The sequence below is a fragment of the Musca autumnalis genome, unplaced genomic scaffold (assembly GCF_047663935.1).
Source record: "Musca autumnalis isolate F117 unplaced genomic scaffold, ASM4766393v1 scaffold_5, whole genome shotgun sequence".
Lineage (NCBI taxonomy): Eukaryota > Metazoa > Arthropoda > Insecta > Diptera > Muscidae > Musca > Musca autumnalis.
This window is the reverse complement of record NW_027412088.1, coordinates 190,489,584-190,511,416: the sequence shown is the minus strand read 5'-3', so window position 1 is coordinate 190,511,416 and position 21,833 is coordinate 190,489,584. Positions and strand designations below refer to the sequence as shown.

The 21,833-nt window shown below is 32.2% G+C and overlaps 1 protein-coding gene across 12 annotated transcripts in view; it reads right to left on the bottom strand.

The window, feature by feature from the left end:
* The window catches only part of pdm3 (POU-domain protein pdm3), a 352,720-nt gene that overhangs the window by 177,225 nt on the left and 153,662 nt on the right, over positions 1-21,833 (bottom strand). For all 12 annotated transcript variants that reach the window (XM_073956611.1, XM_073956617.1, XM_073956622.1 and 9 more), the window contains one exon: positions 16,809-17,649. In XM_073956611.1, the coding sequence (XP_073812712.1) occupies positions 16,809-17,564 (756 nt within the window). In that variant the 5' untranslated portion in view covers positions 17,565-17,649. The remainder of the gene's footprint in view (positions 1-16,808; positions 17,650-21,833) is intronic.

The following is a 21,833-nucleotide window of genomic DNA, read 5'->3' as shown; positions in this document are numbered from 1 at the left end:
CCTCAGGAGGACTTTTTCTATACGAAAACATCCTCAGGAGGACACTTTTTATACTAAAACGTCCTCAGGAGGTGTTTTTCTAAACAAAAACGTCCTCAGGGGGACTTTTTCTATACGAAAACGTCCTCAGGAGGACTTTTTTATACGCAAACGTACTCAGAAGAACTTTTTCTATACGAAAACGTCCTCAGGAAGATTTTCTCTATACGAAAACTTCCTCAAGAGGCCATTTTTCTATACGAAAACGTACTCAAGAGGAATTTTTCTATACGAAAACGTCCTCAAGAGGACTTTTTCTATACGAAAACGTCCTCAGGAGGACTTTTTCTAAACGAAAACGTCCTCAGGAGGACTTTTTCTAAACGAAAACGTCCTCAGGAGGACTTTTTCTAAACGAAAACGTCCTCAGGAGGACTTTTTCTATACGAAAACGTCCTCAGGAAGACTTTTTCTATACGAAAGCATCCTCAGGAGGACACTTTTTATACTAAAACGTCCTCAGAAGGTGTTTTTCTGTACGAAAACGTCCTCTGGAGGACTTTTTTTATACGAAAACGTTCTCAGAAGAACTTTTTCTATACGAAAACGTCCTCAGGAGGATTTTCTCTATACGAAAACTTCCTCAAGAGGACATTTTTCGATACGAAAACGTCTTCAGGAGGCCTTTTTCTATACGAAAACGTCCTGATGAGGACCTTTTCTATACGAAAACGTCCTGATGAGGACCTTTTCTATACGAAAACGTCCTGATGAGGACCTTTTCTATACGAAAACGTCCTGATGAGGACCTTTTCTATACGAAAACGTCCTGATGAGGACCTTTTCTATACGAAAACGTCCTGATGAGGACCTTTTCTATACGAAAACGTCCTGATGAGGACCTTTTCTATACGAAAACGTCCTGATGAGGACCTTTTCTATACGAAAACGTCCTGATGAGGACCTTTTCTATACGAAAACGTCCTGATGAGGACCTTTTCTATACGAAAACGTCCTGATGAGGACCTTTTCTATACGAAAACGTCCTGATGAGGACCTTTTCTATACGAAAACGTCCTGATGAGGACCTTTTTTATACGAAAACGTCCTGATGAGGACCTTTTCTATACGAAAACGTCCTGATGAGGACCTTTTCTATACGAAAACGTCCTGATGAGGACCTTTTCTATACGAAAACGTCCTGATGAGGACCTTTTCTATACGAAAACGTCCTGATGAGGACCTTTTCTATACGAAAACGTCCTGATGAGGACCTTTTCTATACGAAAACGTCCTGATGAGGACCTTTTCTATACGAAAACGTCCTGATGAGGACCTTTTCTATACGAAAACGTCCTGATGAGGACCTTTTCTATACGAAAACGTCCTGATGAGGACCTTTTCTATACGAAAACGTCCTGATGAGGACCTTTTCTATACGAAAACGTCCTGATGAGGACCTTTTCTATACGAAAACGTCCTGATGAGGACCTTTTCTATACGAAAACGTCCTGATGAGGACCTTTTCTATACGAAAACGTCCTGATGAGGACCTTTTCTATACGAAAACGTCCTGATGAGGACCGTTTCTATACGAAGACGTCCTGATGAGGACCTTTTCTATACGAAAACGTCCTGATGAGGACCTTTCCTATACGAAAACGTCCTGATGAGGACCTTTTCTATACGAAAACGTCCTGATGAGGACCTTTTCTATACGAAAACGTCCTGATGAGGACCTTTTCTATACGAAAACGTCCTGATGAGGACGTTTTCTCTACGAGAACGCCCTGGTGAGCACCTTTTCCATACGAAAAAGTCCTGAGGTCCTGAGAACCACCTTTCCTGTACAAAAGGTCCTTATGAGCACCGTTTCTATACGAAAAGATCCTGCTGAGCACTTTTTTGTACGAAAAGTTCCTGATGAGCACCTTTTCTTTACGAAAAGGTCCTGCTGAGATCCTTTTCTGTACGAGAAGGTCTTGCTGAGCATATTTTCTGTACGAAAAGGTCCTGCTGAACACCTTTTCTGTACGAAAAGGTCCTGCTGAGCACCTTTTCTATAGAAAAAAATCTTTAGAAGTAACTTTTCTATAGGAAAAGTTCCTTAGTAGCACCATTTTATAGAAGAAGGTCCTTTCAAACACATTTTCCATAGGAGAACGTCCTTTGAAGCTCATTTCCTATAAGAAAGGTTCCTGACGAACTCGTTTTTCCTTTAGAAATTTTGAAGGCAACATGTTAAAATTGCTTCAAACTTTCCAAAAACCCCACGTTTTGGTTGCCTTCCAATTTAATGACTCCACCGTAAGTGGCTGCACAAATCATAAAAAATCTATATATTGAACAACAAAACACATAAAACTAATTACAATAAAATCACAGCTATGCACAAAAAAATCAAAAAATATAAAAAATAAAATTACAATAAAAACTAAACGCCATAATAAGGACAAATGGCCTTTCAAAATCAACTAAACGTGGCCAAGACAACAATAACAACAGCGGCAACACACCATTAACAATTCACAGCAGTCAAGAAATTGCAAAAAAAATCTCACAAAAATCAAATCATTCCAATTCGAACATAGACAAATGTTGGCAATGCAACAAAACGTTGAAAGCAGCAGCAACAACAACAACGCTATTGGACATATTTACAACATTCATCATCATTCAAAGTAAGAAAACTGACTAAGCAGCAACAGGATTTAAACGCATACAAAATGCTTCAACGCCACCACCACCACCACGAGCAGCAACAACAAAATAGCCATGGCACCAAAAACACAAACAACGAAAACTTCAAAGTCAGCCAGGATGGTTGGTTGTTTGTCTGCTATGGTCTCCAAACAGATGGTAAGTCTAACAGCCTGAGGGGGATGGGGCACAAAGCAAAAGAAGGAAAACAAAGTCTTGGCCAAGAAATGTAACAAACTTTATTTCTGACCAACAAAATAATTCTGAGTTCTATTAAATTTCTAAAGGAGGGTGTTTTTGATATTTCAACGTGATTTTGAGAGAGTTAGTGGGAGATTAGAATCTACAGACCTTTTTTAGGTACAAGCCTCTCTTCTTCTATTTTAAACTCTTCCCTTAGTCCAAGAGAAAATGATCGCTGTCTTATTTAACCAAAATGTAGTTGTTGTTGATTTTGTTAATGCACGTGTGTACGTTTGTAGACAACAACAAATATATTGGATTACTATTCGTGTTGCTTGTCAGTAATTTAAGACTGGTTTTGAATGGCTGTAGTTGTTGCGCGGTTTTCTTGTCTAGTTATTAGCGGGAGGAAAGTTTCTTTTGTCACTGGACTACAAAAAATCAAGGATTGAGATTCTGTGGAACGCTTTTGCTTTGTGAGGAAAGCCTTTTTATATATTAATGCTGAGGAATGTTGAATTGTGCCCTTACCAATACTCGTCTGAATAAAAAAATTATCCAGTTTAGAAAAAAATATTTAAATAAAATCCATGGTTGTAAAAAAATATTAAAATAAAATCCAAGGTTAGAAGAAAATATTTGAAAACCCACAGTTGAAAAAAATATTTAAAAATCCACGGTTGAAAAACAATATGTAAATAAAATCCACGGTTGAAAAAAAATATTTAAATAAAATCCACGGTTGAAAAATATATTTAAATAAAATCCACGTTTGGAAAAAAATATTTAAATAAAATCCAGGCTTGGAAAATATATTTAAATATGACCTATGCGTGAAAAAAAATTTAAATAAAATACACGTTTGGAAAAAATATTTAAAAAAAGTCTACGTTTGGAAAAACGAATTTGAATAAAATGTCCACGTTTGGAAAAACAAATTTAAATAAAATCCATGTTTGGAAATAATATTGAAATAAAATTCACGTTTAGAAAAAATTATTTAAATAAAATCCAGGTCTGGAAAAAATATTTAAATAAAATCCTCGCCTAAAAAAAATATTTAAATAAAATCCACGTCTGGAAAAAAATATTTAAATAAAATCCACGTCTGGAAAAAAATATTTAAATAAAATCCACGTTTGGAAATAAATATTTAAACAAAATCCAAGTTTGAAAAAAATTTAAATAAAACCCACGTTTGGAAAAAATATTTAAATAACATCCACGTTTGGAAAAAATATTTAAATAAAATTCACATCTGGAAAAAAATTTAAATACAATCCACGTTTGGAAAAACGAATTTAAATAAAATCCAAGTTTGGAAAAAATATCTAAATAATATCCACGTTTGAAAACAAAAATATTTAAATAAAATACACGTTTGAAAAAACTATTTAAATAAAATCCACGTTTGGAAAAAAATTTAAAAAACAATCCCAGTTTGGGAAAAAAATATTTCAAAAATCCACGTTTGGAAAAAAATATTTAAATAAAATACACGTTTGAAAAAACAACATATTTAAATAAAATCCAAAAATATTTAAATAATATCTACGTTTGAAAAGAAACATATTTAAATAAAATCCACGTCTGGAAAAAATATTTAAATAAAATCCAAGTTTGTGCAAAACAAAATATTTAAATAAAATCCACATAAAAAAACAAAATATTTTAATAAACTCCAAGTTTGTGAAAAAATATTAAAAAAAAAACAGGTTTACAAAAAATATTAATTTAAACAAAATCCAACTTTGAAAAAAATATTCAAATAAAATCCACGTTTGAAAAAAATATTCAAATAAAATCCACGTTTGAAAAAAAATGTTTAAATAAAATCCACGTTTGGAAAAAAAATTTAAAAAATCCACGTTTGAAAAAAAATCTTTAAATAAAATCCAGGTTAAAAAAATTATTTAAATAATACACGTTTGAATTTTTTTTAATCCGCGTTTGAATTTTTTTAAATCAGATCTTCTAATTTTTCTTTTCAAACGTGTATTTTTTAAATATTTTTTTTTTCAAAGCGGATTTTTTAAATATCATTTTAAACGTGGATTTTTTAAATAAATTTTTTCAAATATAGATTTTTTAAATAAATTTTTTCAAACGTAGATTTTTTAAAAAATTCTTTTCTAACGTGGATTTTTAAATGTTTTTTTTCAAACGTGGATTTTTTAAAAAATTCTTTTCTAACGTAGATTTTTTAAATATTTTTTTTCAAACGTGGACTTTTTAAATAACTTTTTTCAAACATAGATTTTTTAAATATTTTTTTTCAAACGTGGATTTTTTAAATATTTTTTTTTAACGTGGATTTTTTAAATATTTGTTTTTTCAAACGTGGATTTTTTAAATATTTTTTTTTTCAAACGTGGATTTTTTTAAATATTTTTTTTTCAAACGTGGATTTTTTAAATATTTTTTTTTTCAAACGTTTTTTAAATATTTTTTTTTCAAACGTGGATTTTTTAAATATTTTTTTCAAACGTGGATTTTTTTAAATATTTTTCTTCAAACGTAGATTTTTTAAATATTTTTTTTTCAAACGTGGATTTTTTATATAGTTTTTTTACAAGCGTGGATTTTTTATATAGTTTTTTTACAAACGTGGATTTTTTAAATAATTTTTTTACAAACGTGGATTTTTTAAATATTTTTTTTTTCAAACGTGTATTTTTTAATAATCTTTTTCAAACGTGGATTTTTTAAATAATTTTTTTCAAACGTGGATTTTAAATATTTTTTTCAAATCTGGATTTTTTTAAATATTTTTTTTCAAGCGTGGATTTTATAAAAAAAAATTTTTTCAAACGTGGATTTTTTAATAATCTTTTTCAAACGTGGATTTTTTAAATAATTTTTTTCAAACGTGGATTTTACATATTTTTTTTCAAATCTGGATTTTTTTAAATATTTTTTTTCAAATCTGGATTTTTTTAAATATTTTTTTTCAAGCGTGGATTGTATAAAAATTTTTTTTTCAAACCTGGATTTTGTGAAATTTTTTTTAAAACGTAGTTTTTTTGAATAATTTTTATCAAACGTGGATTTTTTGAATAAGTTTTTTTCAAACGGGTATTTTTTTTGGGGGCCACCGTGGTGCAATGGTATGCACGCCCGCCTTGCACACAGAAGGTCGGGGCTTCGATTTCCCGGCCAAGCAACATCAAACATTTTTCAACAGGGCAAAATACCCCTCAGTAATGTTGGCGACATTTCCTGAGTATTTCAGCCTTGAAAAACTTCTCCACAAGTGGTGTCTTAAGACACGCCGTTCGGACTCGGCGATAAAGAGTAGGTCCCATATCATTGAGCTAATATGAATCGGGGTGCACTCATTGATATGAGAGAAGTCTCCCTTGTCCCGTATGGGATGTTGTGGAACAATGTTTTTTTTTTTTTTGTATTTTTTAAATAATTGTTTTCAAACGTGGATTTTAAATATTTTTTATATATCTTTTTAAACGTGGATTTTTTTTTCAAATCTGTATTTTTTTAAATATTTTTTTCAAGCGTCGATTTTTTAAAAAACTTTCTTTTCAAACCTGGATTTTGTAAATATTTTTTTCAAACGTGGATTTTTTGAATAATTTTTTTGAAACGTGGATTTTTTAAATATTTTTTTTACAAACGTGAATTTTTTAAATAATTTTTTTACAAACGTGGATTTTTTAAATAATTTTTTTACAAACGTGGATTTTTTAAATATTTTTTTTTCAAACGTAGATTTTTTAAATATTTTTTTAAACGTGAATTGTTTAAATATTTTTTTTTTAAACGTGAATTGTTTAAATATTTTTTTTTTCAAACGTGGATTTTTAAATATTTTTTTAAACGTGGATTTTTTAAATATTTTTTTAAACGTGAATTGTTAAATAATTTTTTTTTTCAAACGTGGATTTTTTAAATATTTTTTAAACTTGAATTTTTTAAATAATTTTTTTTCAAACGTGGATTTTTTAAATATTTTTTAAACGTGAATTGTTTAAATAATTTTTTTTCAAACGTTGATTTTTTAAATATTTTTTTTTTCAAACGATGATTTTTTAGACTTGTTTTTTCAAACGTGGATTTTTTAAATATTTGTTTCTAACGAGGATTTTTTAAATATTTGTTTCTAACGTGGATTTTTTAAAAAATTTTTTCAAACGTGGATTTTTTAAAAAAAAAGTATTTTTTTCAAACGTGGATTTTTTTAAAAAAAAAGTATTTTTTTCAAACGTGGATTTTTTAAAATTTTTTTTTAACGTGAATAGTTTAAATTATTTCTTTTCAAACGTGGATTTTTTAAAATTTTTTTAAACGTGAATAGTTTAAATTATTTCTTTTCAAACGTGGATTTTTTAAAAAAAAAATTTCAAACGTGGATCTTTTAAAAAATTTTTAAACGTGAATAGTTTAAATAATTTCTTTTCAAACGTGGATTTTTTAAATATTTTTTTAACGTGGATTTTTTAAATATTTTTTTAACGTGGACTTTCTAAATAATTTTTTTTCAAACGTGAATTTTCTAAATATTTTTTAACGTGGATTGTTTAAGAAATTTTTTTCAAACCTGGCATTTTAAATATTTTTTCAAACGAGGATTTTTTTAATATTTTTTTTTTTTTTCAAAAGGGGATTTTTTTAATATTTTTTTTTTTCAAAAGGGGATTTTTTTAATAAGCTTTTTCAAACGTGCATTTTTTAAATATTTTTTTTTTCTAAAGTGGATTTTTTAAATATTTTTTTTCTAACGTGGATTTTTTAAATAAATTTTTTAGAAACGTGTTTTTTAACTATTTTATTTTTTCAAACGAGGATTTTTAAATAATTTTTTTTTTTCAAACTTGGATTTTTTAAATAATATTTTTTTTCAAACTTGGATTTTTTTAAATAATATTTTTTTTCAAACTAGAATTTTTTAAATATTATTTTTTTTCAAATGTGGATTTGTTAAATAATTTTTTTTTCAAACGTGGATTTTTTAAATAGTATTTTTTTCAAATAAGTTCTTTGAAACGTTTTTTTATATTATTTTTTTTTTTTCAAACGTGTTTTTAAATATTTTTTTAACGTAGATATTTTTAAAATAATTTTTTCCAAAGGCGGATTTTTTAAATAGTATTTTTTTTTTAAATAAGTTCTTTGAAACGTTTTTTATATTATTTTTTTCAAACGTGTTTTTAAATATTTTTAACGTAGATATTTTTAAAATATTTTTTGCAAACGCGGATTTTTTAAACGTGGATTTTTTAAATTAATTTTTTTCTAAAGTTAATATTTTTTAATTAATTTTTTCTAAAGTGGATTTTCAACTATTTTTATGTGGAGTTTTAAATATTTTTCAGAGGTGAATTTTTAAAATATATCGCTTTTTTATGTGAAGTTTTAAATACTTTTTTTTCAAAATTGGTTTTTGTTGATATTTTAATAATTTGTTCAAACGTGGATTTCTTAAAATATTTTTTTTTCCATTCTAACGCGGATTTTTTAAATATTTTTTTCCAAGCGTCGATTTTGTTTTAATATTTTTTCCATGGTATTCCGTGATGAAAGTCTATTAAAGATTTTCAAATTTTCCATTCAGCCTAGCTCTCATGGTAACTCCTCTATTGAAATAATCCTTCCTCGCACGTTGTAGCCCAGTGTACCCAGTCAACTACATTAAAAGCCTTTAAACTTAATGCGATAGTGGGTGCCTTATCTTGGCTGATGGTGGCGACGGCGGCGACTGAATGCTAATGCAAAAATAGTAAAGAGCGTATTTAAAAAAGCCCCAAGGAAAGGGTAAGGAGATTGTGCGGTTGATTTACACATTGAAATTTGGCTTTATTAATTTGCAATTAATACCTTTAAAACCAAAATTAAAAAAAAATATATAAAATGTGCAAAGAGGCCAGAGGAGGTTAGTAACCATGGGAGATTTCAGGTTTTTACCACAGATGATTGTAAAGTTAGTTGGCTGGAAAAATTGAAGGTTATTTTTGTGCAAAATTCTCAGGCTACACTTTTTAGGCCTTTTTTCGTTTTCTTTCATTTGTAGCATTTTTTTTTCGTTTGTTTGTTTTGAAAACATAAACGGAAAAACTGGTCTATGACAAACCAAAAGAAATATTTATGCTGGGCTATGATGTTTGTTGTTGCTGCCGTTGTTGGTGTCTCTATTCCTGGGCCTTAGTGAGTGTTCAAAATTTGTTCCAAGTGCAAACAATGTTTAATAAAGCAAAACTATTAATCATCGGCAAAAATGCAAAAATGAACCAAAACAGAGTGGAAAAAAACAAATCATGGAACTGGTTGTGATTTTGTTGAGACAACCAAAAAGGAGTTTGAATCATATATTCATAGTTGGCAATTAACGTTTTGCAAAGAATTGCCATATAAATATTTCAAGATTTTGTTTTTTGGTTACTTTTTCGCTAATAGGCAGATAAGATATTTTTTGAGACATTGGAAGTTGAATATGGAAATGTTGAGGTAAATGGGTCGAGTGGGAGTGGATGGAAAGGGAGAAGCCATGAAGGTATCATGTCAGTCATGAACTTATTTGACTAATATTGACATGATTTGGTGGTGTTGTTTTTGGGAAATAGAAGACTATTTTTTTGATTATAAAAGAATATTATTATCATAGGATTGATATAGAGGGGTTGATATATTTCAGGTATGTTTTGAGTCCTTATGCCGAAGTTGAAATGTGAATACGGTGTCCAATTCAGGCACTTAAAGCAACGATATCTTCCGGCTGCAACAACATTCGAAGTAATTAAATTCGACAGGCCTGGTAAAAACTATTCCAATTTTTTATTTATTTTTTTTAAGTTCTTCAGCATTTTGAAGAAGGAAAGAACTCCCATTTACACTCTTTACTATCTTTCCATGTAAAACACGTACCTCAATATATTTTTGGGAGGGAAAGGATCTCCCCAACACATACAAGCAGAGAAGAGATTTTGTCGTATATTGATATTGTTATAATATATATTGTTGCTGCAACAAATTTAAATAAATCTAGTTTGTTCTTCAAATATGATTGCATCAACAATATCACTTCTCTGTGTACCTTTCCTTAAGCAAATACGCTCCAGAATAACTTACAGTTTAGTTTTTGTTAGATACCTCTATTTTATATATGTATGTTCGGAAAAATGTAATTCCTCACAACGTTTAAAATAAATATACAAATTTTACCATTTACAATTAACATCCATTTCACACAAATGGTGACAAAAAGAGCGCCTTTTACATAGGTGTAGCTTGGAAGCTCCCATTGAAATTAACATGAGTTGGTGAGAGCCTTCATCTTACACGATAAAATACAAAGGAACGCCTTTTTTATCAGAAAAGTTTCCTAGGAACGCCATTTTCTTTAAATAGGTGCATGGGAGATAATAATTTATGTCATTCCTGAATTTTTTGCTGGGATATATAAATGGGGTGTTTTTTCATTGAATATTGTTTTGGGAACATAATTTATCACAACACCCATACCTAACGCACGACGCGACATACAAAAATATCCACCTTCCTACCACATAAACGCTATCTGTGCGTTCGTATTACCTAAATACGTTATGACCGAAATCCGCTTTAAAACAAAATGCTGCAATGAAAACATATAAAAATGTTCGTTCCCATTCATAGAAACAAATAATTTTGTTATAAAATAATAACATTTTATGTTCTGTTTTCGACATACAAAACATGTATGTATATAAATACAAAAATATATTAAACGTTCTGTCAAAGTTGAATTGGTTCAACTTTAAATTTTATACGCTCGATGCAAATTTGTGTCCCGTTTCATAAGAGATCACTTTAATACATTAAAGTGCTGAGAAGTGTCTTTCCTTTGCGAAAAGACGCTGAGTAACATCTTTTTATACCCTCAGTCTTTAGGCTAAAGTGGGTATTTACACTTTGATGCGCCCAAAAATTTGTCTTATGGAAATATTGGGTTTAGACCCCAAGCTGACTTTTTTTGTGGTATACAAATTTTGTTAGTTATATGTTTTCGTGTAAAAGTAGAATGCCCTCTTCTTTATTAAGATCTTTTCGATATGCAAATGTTGTGTGGAACTTTTTTTATAAGAAAACTTACGTTAAAAGATGCTGCGGAACGTATTTCCCAAACGAATATTCTTCTGATGTCGATGATAGTCCGTTTTAAAGGCTGATATGGAACGATTTTTCACATTCAAAGCTGTGGTTTCAAACGATATTCTGGGGGTAGAGCTATTTGAAAATTATTCTTCAGCCAAATTAACTAATGGGCGCCTAGTAAAGATGAAAGTTCAATAGCGTGCCTTAGCTGGAAGAGTTGGGATGGGGAACGTATTTTTATAATGAAAGGTATTCGGTGAGCCTTCACTATATATTCTGGTGCAGATGAGAGTTCTTTTGAAAAACGCTCCTCAGCCAGATGAGGACTTTGTATTAACCATCGAACGAAAGAATCTACTTTTCCAAATAAATAATATTAATGAAGTCAATTTGTATTTAAGCCGATGCTAAAGTAACGGAATAGAAAGAGATATAAAGTTTTTTTTTCAGCGGTGACTTTTTGATATAAAATATAACTCAGATAAATACTGTTTTTGTGTTAACAAATTTTTTACTAAAAAAATATTTATTATATTATAAGTCCCTCTAAAGCGCCAACTTATTGTTTCTAAAAGAACACCTAAGTAATAACTTTACATTTATATTTCACTCATAAAGTCTACTATCCAACTCATCTCTAATGTTTTTCCATATTCAGTTTTTCGTGTATTCTCTTATGACGTTTTTTTGCAGTTTATCCATGGTGGAATTCAGATCAAACACAATTTTTTTAAATTTGAAAGTGATTTTATTCAATATTGCATTTTGAATATTGGTAAGATGATCAGCGGTTTGACGGAACATCATCATACTCATCATACTGTTAACAAATTTTCATCGCTTAAAAATATGCAGCACACTTGACATCTGTTTAGTTTAATGCTAAAATTTTGAGCTACTCTAAAAGAACACCTAAGTAATAATTTTACATTTATATTTCACCCATAAAGTCTCCTATCCAACTCATCTCTAATGTTTTCCCATATTCTTTACAAAAACGTGTTTTTCATGTATTCTCTTATGGCGTTTTTTTTCAGTTTATCCATGGTGGAATTCAGATCAAACACAAAATTTCTTTCACTTTTTTTAAAAAAACTTGAAAGTGATTTTATTCACAATAGTGAATTTTGAAAATTGTTAAGATAATCAGCTGTTTGACGGAACATCATCATACTCCTCAAACTGTGAACAAATTTTTTCAGCGCCTAAAAATATGCAGCACACGTGATATCTGTGTAGTTTAATGCTAAAACTTTGAGTTACTCTTCTAGCTTTTACCACTTAATTTTTTTTTAATTTAATAATTGTTTTAATTATTATTTATGTATACGAAATATTTGTTACACCCTCAAACCAAATCATAAATCACACAGAACACAAACTGCAAACCTCATTGACGGCATTGGGCATTACGCCATCATTTGCTGAAGAATTTCCAAGAAAAGACGAAAAAGAGAGAGGGAGAACAAAAACGAATTAACATTATTATCTAAATTTCGAAATTAATAAATTACAAATATATTGCCTCGAGCCATAAATCATGTCATTACAAATTTCAATCGACAGGCAGGCAGCCAGCCACATATCGACAATGTTGCAGAACAACTGCAATGCAATTGATTTGTTTTGTCATGATGGAAATGGAAATAAATACAATTCTTTCTTAGCAAACATTATAATAATGTATTGTTGTAATTATCAACGAATTTGTATGTAGATATATGCAGTTAGTTACGTTGTAAAAATATTGTTGCAGTAAATCTAATTACAGCTAATGGCCAAGTTGGTGGTAAGGTAGGGGAGACATGATGTCATTTGAACAATTGTCTGAAAGAGTTTGATTTAGTGAAAAAAAAACAAACAGGGTTAGAATATTTAACCTAGTTTTTGAAGCAAATATCCTATACAATATTTTCTGCTTTATTAAGCTCCGCCTTTGTAATGTTGTCTCTTTTACTCCGAATGGAAATAAGAATGCAATTTTATGTTTATTTTTTTATAATAATAAATAAACATTTAATTAAACTAATTTTAATAAATATGGCCATACATTGTTTGCAACTGGAATGTGTTGCATTGATATTTGTATAGAGGCAAATAATGAATAGACAGTGGAACCATATAGAAGAGAACGTTGAAAGGAATATTGAAAAAATATTGTAAGGGGCGTAACTTTTGATCATTAAAGGTTTCACTGTAAGAAGTTAAAAGAATGTATTGTAGTTAAAATAAACATATAAATATAACCTCTTCCCCAGCCGAGCAAGGGCATTATTACTCTCTTAAATCAAAACAGTTGCCCCCAGTGGCAACATTTGTTGAAAGCTTGTCATTCATTTTTTTTAAATACTAACTGGCTTAGAACACGCCCCTTTTCGATCATGATCTGCCAAAAGCTTAAGGGGTTTTCTCATACACAATTAAACAAATAAATATTACCGTTAGAAAACATACAATTCAGTAGTCCAAAATTTTATAAATTCATCCAACATATCCACATGTACATACATTCGTGAATATATGAATACACTTCTGTGTCAATATTCGCGCACACATTCTTTTCGCATACCTTTTTTCTTGCGCAAATTAGTTACTTATAAAAATATATCATTTAACAATTGGCAGTTTTGGCTTACTCATTTTTTGTTTGTTTCAAACAGCTTGACTTTGGGCAATGAGGCCTTTGTTCGGAGCATAGAGATAGACAAAAAAAGTTCAGCAAATAATAAATATGGTAACCTAAATATTTCAATTTTTCGTGTAAGTAAACATGAGTTGCATTGCTTTTGTGACACAGTCATAAATTTTCCGAAATGCAAAAAAAAAAAACAGAGCGAAGCAGTGACAATGGTAAGCGGTTAAATGTTAACAAAATAAAAGACAAGGCAAAAAATTAAAATAATTGGTAAATAAATACCAGAAGAACACATGGCAGCATTTCGGCATTTAGAATATATTATTATGTGGATCCAAAGAAATGTGACGCATTTATTTTATAATGACTTTAGTGCCGGAGGTAACCTTGCTAGACAAGGACATAAACTGCAGTTTAGTGAAAACCGAAGTGTGTTACCGAATATTGAACCAAATCGTTTACTTTCTTAGAGAGTTATCGTGCGCAGCATTTTACCCAAATGCCTAAATTATCTAATCTAATCTAATCTAAAAAATTTGTTCAGCCAGGTGAAAGGTACCACTTACGGTGCTATATCAAAGTGTACACATATCTTTATAATTTTTGGTGGAAATATTTTATAACTGCAGGGAACCTCAAGAGTCACATAACCGGTAGTTCCGACAAGCAATGTAGACCCTCAAAATATCGAAAATCGGGAGGTACCGTTATATGGGAGCTAGTTAGATTTTTTGTAGAGAAGCTACGTGACCACAGATAACTTCAAATGTCAAATAAAAAATTTAAACATTCTAGCTAAAATCCTAAAAATATCGAAAATCGAGAGGTCTGCTATATGGGAGCTCTTCCAAAACATGGACCTATGTTAACGAATTTTAGTGAAGAGGTTTCGTGACCACCGAGAGAACCTCAAATATCAAATTGCAGCTACTTCGGTTAAAAATTGTAACTAAAACTCACAAAATATCAAAAATCGGTAGCGTTATATGGGGGCTATACCAAAACATGGACCTATACCGACAGTTTTTGGTGGAGAAATTTCGTGGCTACTGAGAACCTGAAATGTTAAATTATAGGTAGATCGGTTAAAAATTGTTGCTAAAATCCTCAAAATACCTAAAATCGGGAGGTACCGTTTAATGGGAGCTATACCAAAACATGGACCTATGTTAACAATTTTTGTTGGAGAAGCTTCGTGACCACTGAGAACCTCAAGTGTCAGATTACAGCTACTTTGGTTAAAAATTGTAGCTAATATTCTCAAAATACCGAAAATCGGGAGGTACCCTAATATGGGGGCTATACCAAAACATGCACCTATGTTGACCGTTTATGTTGTAGAAATTTCGTGACTACTGGGAACCTCAAATGTCAGATTACAGCTACTTTGGTCAAAAATTGTAGCTAATATTCTCAAAATATCGAAAATCGGGAGGTACCGTTATATGGGGGCCATAGCAAAACGTGGACCTATGTTGACGGTTTTTGGTGTAGAAGTTTCGGGGCAACTAAGAACCACAAATGTCAATTTACAGCGAGTTCGGGTAAAAATTGATGCTAAAATCCTTAAAACACCGAAAATCCCGAGGTACCGTTATATGAGGGCTATACCAAAACATGGGCCTATGCTCATATTTTTGGAATATAAGTTTGTTGATTACTAGGAACCCTAAATATCAAATTACAGCTAATTCGGATTGAAAATGTGACAAAAAACTAAAAAAATATCTGAAATCGGGTGGTGCCGTTATATGGGGGCTATACCAAAACGTGGACCGATATTGCCCATCTTCGAACTTGACCTGCCTGTAAACAAAAGACACATCTTCCCAACACATTTCAGCGCCCTATCTCCATTCTTGTGGATGCTAGAGTGATTACCACTGACGGACGGAAGGACATGTATAGATCGACTCAGAATTTTACCCTGATCAAGAATATATATACTTTATAGGGTCACTAAAGATTATTTCAAAGCGTTACAAACGGAAATACAAACTTAATATACCCTCCATAGGTGAGGTGAGGTACTGTGCGCACAATTTTAGCGTAACATTTTGAACTTTTGTGGGGAAGGTACTCGAAAAAGTGAACCTAGTCCAGTTGACTGCAAATTGTCTGAAACCGGTTTTGTCTAAACATACTTAGGGTCTAAAACCATTAAGAAAGGCTTGGTTATCAAAAAATATGGTTTATGTAAAAGCGTTACGGTCAATATTCTCATACTAGAGTCTAAAGCTGTGGAGATTGGAGTTACACTACTTATTTTATTTTTTTAAAGGCGTTCCTTTTCGTGCGGAATATATGTCAATTGAATCTTTGCGTTCCTAACTATAAAAGCCAACCAATTAAAATCTTTTGATAGCATACAAGGCAAACTTCTGCATTTTTCATGTGAATAGACTCTGATGAAATGCGCTCCAAAGTACCTTTCCTCGTAAAAAGGCGTTCCTTGGGAGACTTTTCATTTAAACCATTTTCCTTCCTTGTTTTTCAATATAAAAAAAGTTAAAGAAATTTCTCACTTCACGCCTCAAGCATTTTGTTCACCCCATTTGCGCCTATTTTTCGAGTATTTTATGGACAACCCAGGTCCGTCCATACTCGAAAAATAGGCGTAAATGGGGTGAACAAAATGCTAGAGGCGTGAAGTGAGGGGTGAAGTGTGTCACAGAAAATACACGTATATCTTATTTAATAGCAAAAGAGGAGTTCCGCCGCATTGATTTCTAAAAAGAATGAACATAAATAACATAGAAAAGCGTTCCAAAACATAAAATATGACCACATAAAATCTCTGCATAGCATAAAAAAGGGAAACATATTCACTTTTCATGTGCAAGAAGCTGAAACGAGTTGTTTAAAATTTGAAGAAATGCTCTCCAAAGTGCTTTCCCTCGTAAAAATTGCGTTCCTTGGGAGTATTTGCATGTAAACGCTTTCAGAGTAAGATACAAAAGCGCTCTAAATTACCTTTCCTTTCTTGTTTTCTATATAAAAATGTTAATGAAATTTTCGTATAAAATTTGTGTTATTTAAAAAGCGCTCCAAAGAAACTATTAAAATTATTTTTATTCGATTTTATTTTAATTTATTATAATATTATTATAATTCTGAATCCCATGAACTCATTCTAGTAACACCTTACAAAGTAATAAATGAAGTTATATATTTATAATTTTCTCAGTTTTATAAAAATAAGGAAATAACCATAAACTTGACTTACCGCTTCAGTTTTAATATTCAAAGCCAGATGCAAGGGTGGCGCTGCTGCGGCTGCTGTTGCTGCCGCTGAGGGTGGTGGTGTCGCGCTAGGACAACTGCTTGAAGTTGTTGTTACCGGCACCACTGTGGCGGCTGATATTGGTGTCGTTGATGTAGGTGCTGCAAAACCGCCGCCACAACTGGCATTACTATTTGGTCCCGGTGTTGCTCGACCGGGTGAGTGGGGCGATATGCCACTCAGCGATGCCACAGCGGCACTTGAATAGGGTGAGGAGGAAGGTGATTTATTCGTATTTGAAGTATTTGCTATGGCCGCTGTCGTCGATGATGATGCCGTTGTGGTCGAATTCAACGATGATGATGATGAAGAAAGTGAAGAATTCGATGACGAGGAAGAGGATGATGACGACGATGAGGATGATGAGGAAGATAGTGTTGTGCTACAAACTAATGGCGCCAAACCATTATTTGTTGGTGTTGCATTTGTTTTGGCTGCGGGTGGTGTTGTTGTTGTTGAAGTTACTGTTGCTGATATTGTGTTTAGCAAACCATTATTGTTGTTAGTGCTGTTATTGCTATTTGACATTGTGGTGGGTGACATCATGGGTGCTGTGGGACTGGCTAAACTAACGCTGGCGGTAAGATGAGCGCCCAAAACGCTTGTGGCATCAACAAATTCTCTTTTCATTACGCCACCACCGGATACACCCAAGGAGGCGGTTATAGCAGCTTCACAGGGCAATACAGTACCCAACATGGTAGGAGCGTTATCGGCGTTACGATTACCACTATTATTATCTCACAACCTTCCGCCATGTCAGTTACACATTGTGGTGAAATAACTGGAAGAGTAAGAAGAAAAATTCAAGAATAAATTAGTAAAAAATACAAAAATTAAAAAAAAATTGGAAATAACAGATGATATGGAAAATATTTCACATGTGTAGTGCATACTTTTAGGCTACTTTAATGTAATATATTTTAAAGCTGTAGTGGGATTCTGTAAATTCTTTTTGCCGTAACCGACAAAAATCGCCAAAGAAAAAACTTAAAATTATGAATGAAAATTTGAAATAATAGGTGACAACACCTGAGATATCGGTAGAATTTATAATTTCTTTTTATCGAAAATTGTCGACATTTCTGTCGTTAACTAGTTACAGAATCGCACTACTTGGGGAATAGGGAATATAAATAGGGAAATGCTTTAACCTGAGGCCGCATTTTTAGTAGTCAAAAAGAAGAAAAAATCGTGAGACACAATGGCTCCGTTCAAACTGTTTTATGCCATTCATAGCCCAAAAAAATAATTTTTATTTAACTTGGTATCGTAGCTCAGAACAACTCTCATCGTTGCTGTTATCTGTTGCAAGGGATCGTTGTTTTTTTTTCTTTTTGCAACTCCAACGTTGACGCAATCCGTTATGGCTACGTTTTGAGTAAAAAAATGCACAGGCGAACTTCTCCATAACGAAGACCTCTATATCAAAAATTTCTCCATAACGAATCAAAAATATGAATTTCTACACAATATTAACTCTTCTACCCGAGCAGCTACGAGTACATTGAAGATTAATTCGAAAATGTATATGGAACTCTAATTCTAATGCGTGCTGCATACTTTTAGGCTACATTTTTACTAATTTTCTCAACTTCTAATGTTGTTTAAATTTTTCACCGGATTTTTATCTTTCTCCTCAGTTTAATTACTTTAATTTTGATTAGAAGTAAAAGTTCTTAATACAGCTTTAAAATTTTCCAACAAAAGTTGCCAAGCAAATCGGAACAACCAACCAGCCAGCCAGCCGGTCAGCCATCCAGTCAAGTGTGCATGTTTGTCAAACTAAAAGACAGACTTAGCAAAAATCCTACAACCAAATGTCTGCAATCATAATTTGTTTGTTGTTGTTGTTCTTGTTGTTGTTTTTGTGCATGTCAGCTGTATGCTGCTACTTTTGACCAAAATGCATTTGACCAAACATAGTCTCATACTTGACTATTGCTGCCGTACGCTTGCTTGTTGTTCATTACGTTGTCGTCCTTCAGGCCAAGCTGGCTAACATGTGCAACAACAAAACCCTTTACTGATATTATCAGTAGAATGTCCTTAGCCACCTATGTATGTGGAAGTATTGAATGCAGTGTTCTTGTGTACAAGTGTTAAAATGTGTGTGTGTGTGTATGTGTTCAAACCATACCACACACAAGAATGTCCTGCAGAAGGGGACATTAAAGAGGCAACAACATATGCAAAAGTCTCATACGTCTTTCAATGCCTTAGGTCTTGAAATGGAGATTTGTTGTTGTTTTTGTTTCAGCCCAAGGAAGAGAGTGAGAGAGAGAGAGAAAGGGAAACAACCGAGGGAGAGCAAGTAAATTTGTATGAAATTGTGTTTGCCAGCTTATTTCCTGGGAAATCATACAGAAAAGGAAGGGGGGAATGAGGTCCACAGGCGTAGAATTGCAGCGTAAAAATGTTAAGTAGAAATGTCCAGTGGTCTTGTTGTTGATTATGTCTTCTGCTACACGAGTTTGTGTCGTGTGTAGGTAGTCTTGTATATGTACATATGTCTGTTCATAACTGTCTGTGAGTATGTCTGTGTCACTTGATGATGTCCTGCAGAATGTCCTGTTGTTGACGTTTTGTTCATAATTTTGTTTTGTTTTTCTTCATTTGTATTATTGTTGTTGCTGTCGCTGTCTTCGGCTCTGCCACTGCTCCGGCCACACTGTCACTATTGTTGTCGCAGCTACTACTGCTTATGGAAAAGTTCTACAAATGCATAAATGCATTAATAGACACTCCAAACTCATATCGCAAGATAATCAAAAAGCCGACAATCATACATGACAGTGGAAGGCAGGACTATTCTGAGGAAACATCACCATGATTACTTGGGAACTTGTAATGTAATTTAAGGGCAGGATGATGAGGTATAGTAAAAAACCTAGGATTGACCATTTTTATAAAATATTAAATATAAAACTTGTAACGCTCAAAAGTCGTGGGTACTCGTTTTTGATTACATTAAATAGTGATGCTATATTAAACTGTAATTTTTTTCAAATGTTAAATTCAAATTTAACGGGCGAAATGCCCTCTAGCGGTGACGAAGAGCATTAACCTGATGAATGAGTCCTCCTAGCGGCAATGCGGACGAACATAAACAATCTGTCAACAAGCAGTCAGCTGGCATCATCAGCAGGTATAAAAGGAGGTGCTTCAGAGACAATCGGGGCAGTCGTCTGTTGGCGGTTGTTGAGTCAAGTGGTGTGAAAACAAAACCTTGGCTTTTGTGGGAGTAGAGTTGATGGTAGTTTCTGCGTAGTCAAGTGGTGTTGCAAAACAAAACCTTGACTCTGTGGAAAATAGAGTAGATGTAGTTTCTACGTAGTCGAGTGGTGTGAAAACGAACCTCGACACGTAGAAGAATTAGTGTTTGTCCCGTCGAGTGGGGTTGTAAAACGAACCTCGACGCATTGTAGAAATAGCGTCTGTCTCGTCGAGTGGGGTTGTAAAACGAACCTCGACGCATTGTAGAAATAGTGTCTGTCTCGTCGAGTGGGGTGCAAACGAACCTCGACGCACAGAAGAATTAGTGTTGTCCCGTCGAGTGGGGTTGTAAAACGAACCTCGACGCATTGTAGAAATAGTGTCTGTCTCGTCGAGTGGGGTTGTAAAACGAACCTCGACGCACCGTAGAAATAGTGTCTGTCTCGTCGAGTGGGGTGCAAACGAACCTCGACGCGCAGAAGAATTAGTGTTTGTCTCGTCGAGTGGGGTTGTAAAAACGAACCTCGACATTTCGACAATACCTCAGCGCGTACCCGACCGCCACTGCTACATCCGGACGCCGTTGCTGTGCTTACGTCGCTGCAATTCGTCGTGCCTCCAGCATTTGTCGGGCCACGGCTGTGCCAAACCATATGCCAATTACACAGTCGTCATTCAACGAATCAACGTCATATTCATCGCGCCGTTGCTACGCTAAAGCCTGTGCCTACCGCCTTGTCCCGCTGTCTCGAGTCCAAGCCACATCAAACCTGACTCATCCAGCATATCATCTCGTGCCAAAATTTCTTCGTATAAACTTGCCCGGCCATCTATGTACCAGTATATTTAGGTTCAGAACAACGATGCAGTGTTAAATATGTGTAGTGTTATTGTGATAAAAATAGTTAATAAAGTGTGTTTATAACGTATTATGAAAAATTAAATCAACTGATGTGTTTCTCTCTCTAATGTCTCTAAATCAAAATAAATTTTTGTGACGACCCTGGCCCCGCTGAACCTACCCCAGCTTCAAAGTAGAAAATACGTCGTCACAAACTTTTAAAATTTGTTGGAAAATTATAACACGGTGCTCTTGAATCAAATTTAAATGGAAGGTGCTTACACCTGGACGATTTTACGGATTCTGAAACTACAATGTTCATAGATGAGAAAAATCAAAAAAAAAAAAAAAGACGCGATTTAAGTTGACATTTTTAGGGGTTGTTTAGGTTTTCACTATCGTATCAAAATGGGAATAAAGAAAATGTTATAGCTATCAAAATTCTCTACAAGATTGACCTTAATTATATTTTCGTAGATTTTACAACTTTTGAGATATAGAAGTTGAATGAATAATTTATTACAAATTATAAAAAATATTTTTTTAATAAAAGTTATACATTATTATATAAAAAAATATATTCCATTTTGTTATTAAAAAAGAAAACAATTTTAAATTTAAATATAAGAATTGCAAATTTTTAATACAAAATTGTCAATATATTTGATAAAAATTCTAAATTTTTTATAACAAATTATACATTTTTGAATAAGAAATATGAAAAATTTTTTAAATAAAATATAACTTGTATATAAATAGAATAATATTAATTTAAATATATAAATCTAACTTTTATATAGAAGATTGTATATGTTCAAAACCAAACTCTATTTTTTTAATTTTTTTTTTGAAATTTTAATATAATAAATTCTAAATTTTTATAATAACAAATTATAATAAACAAAATTTTT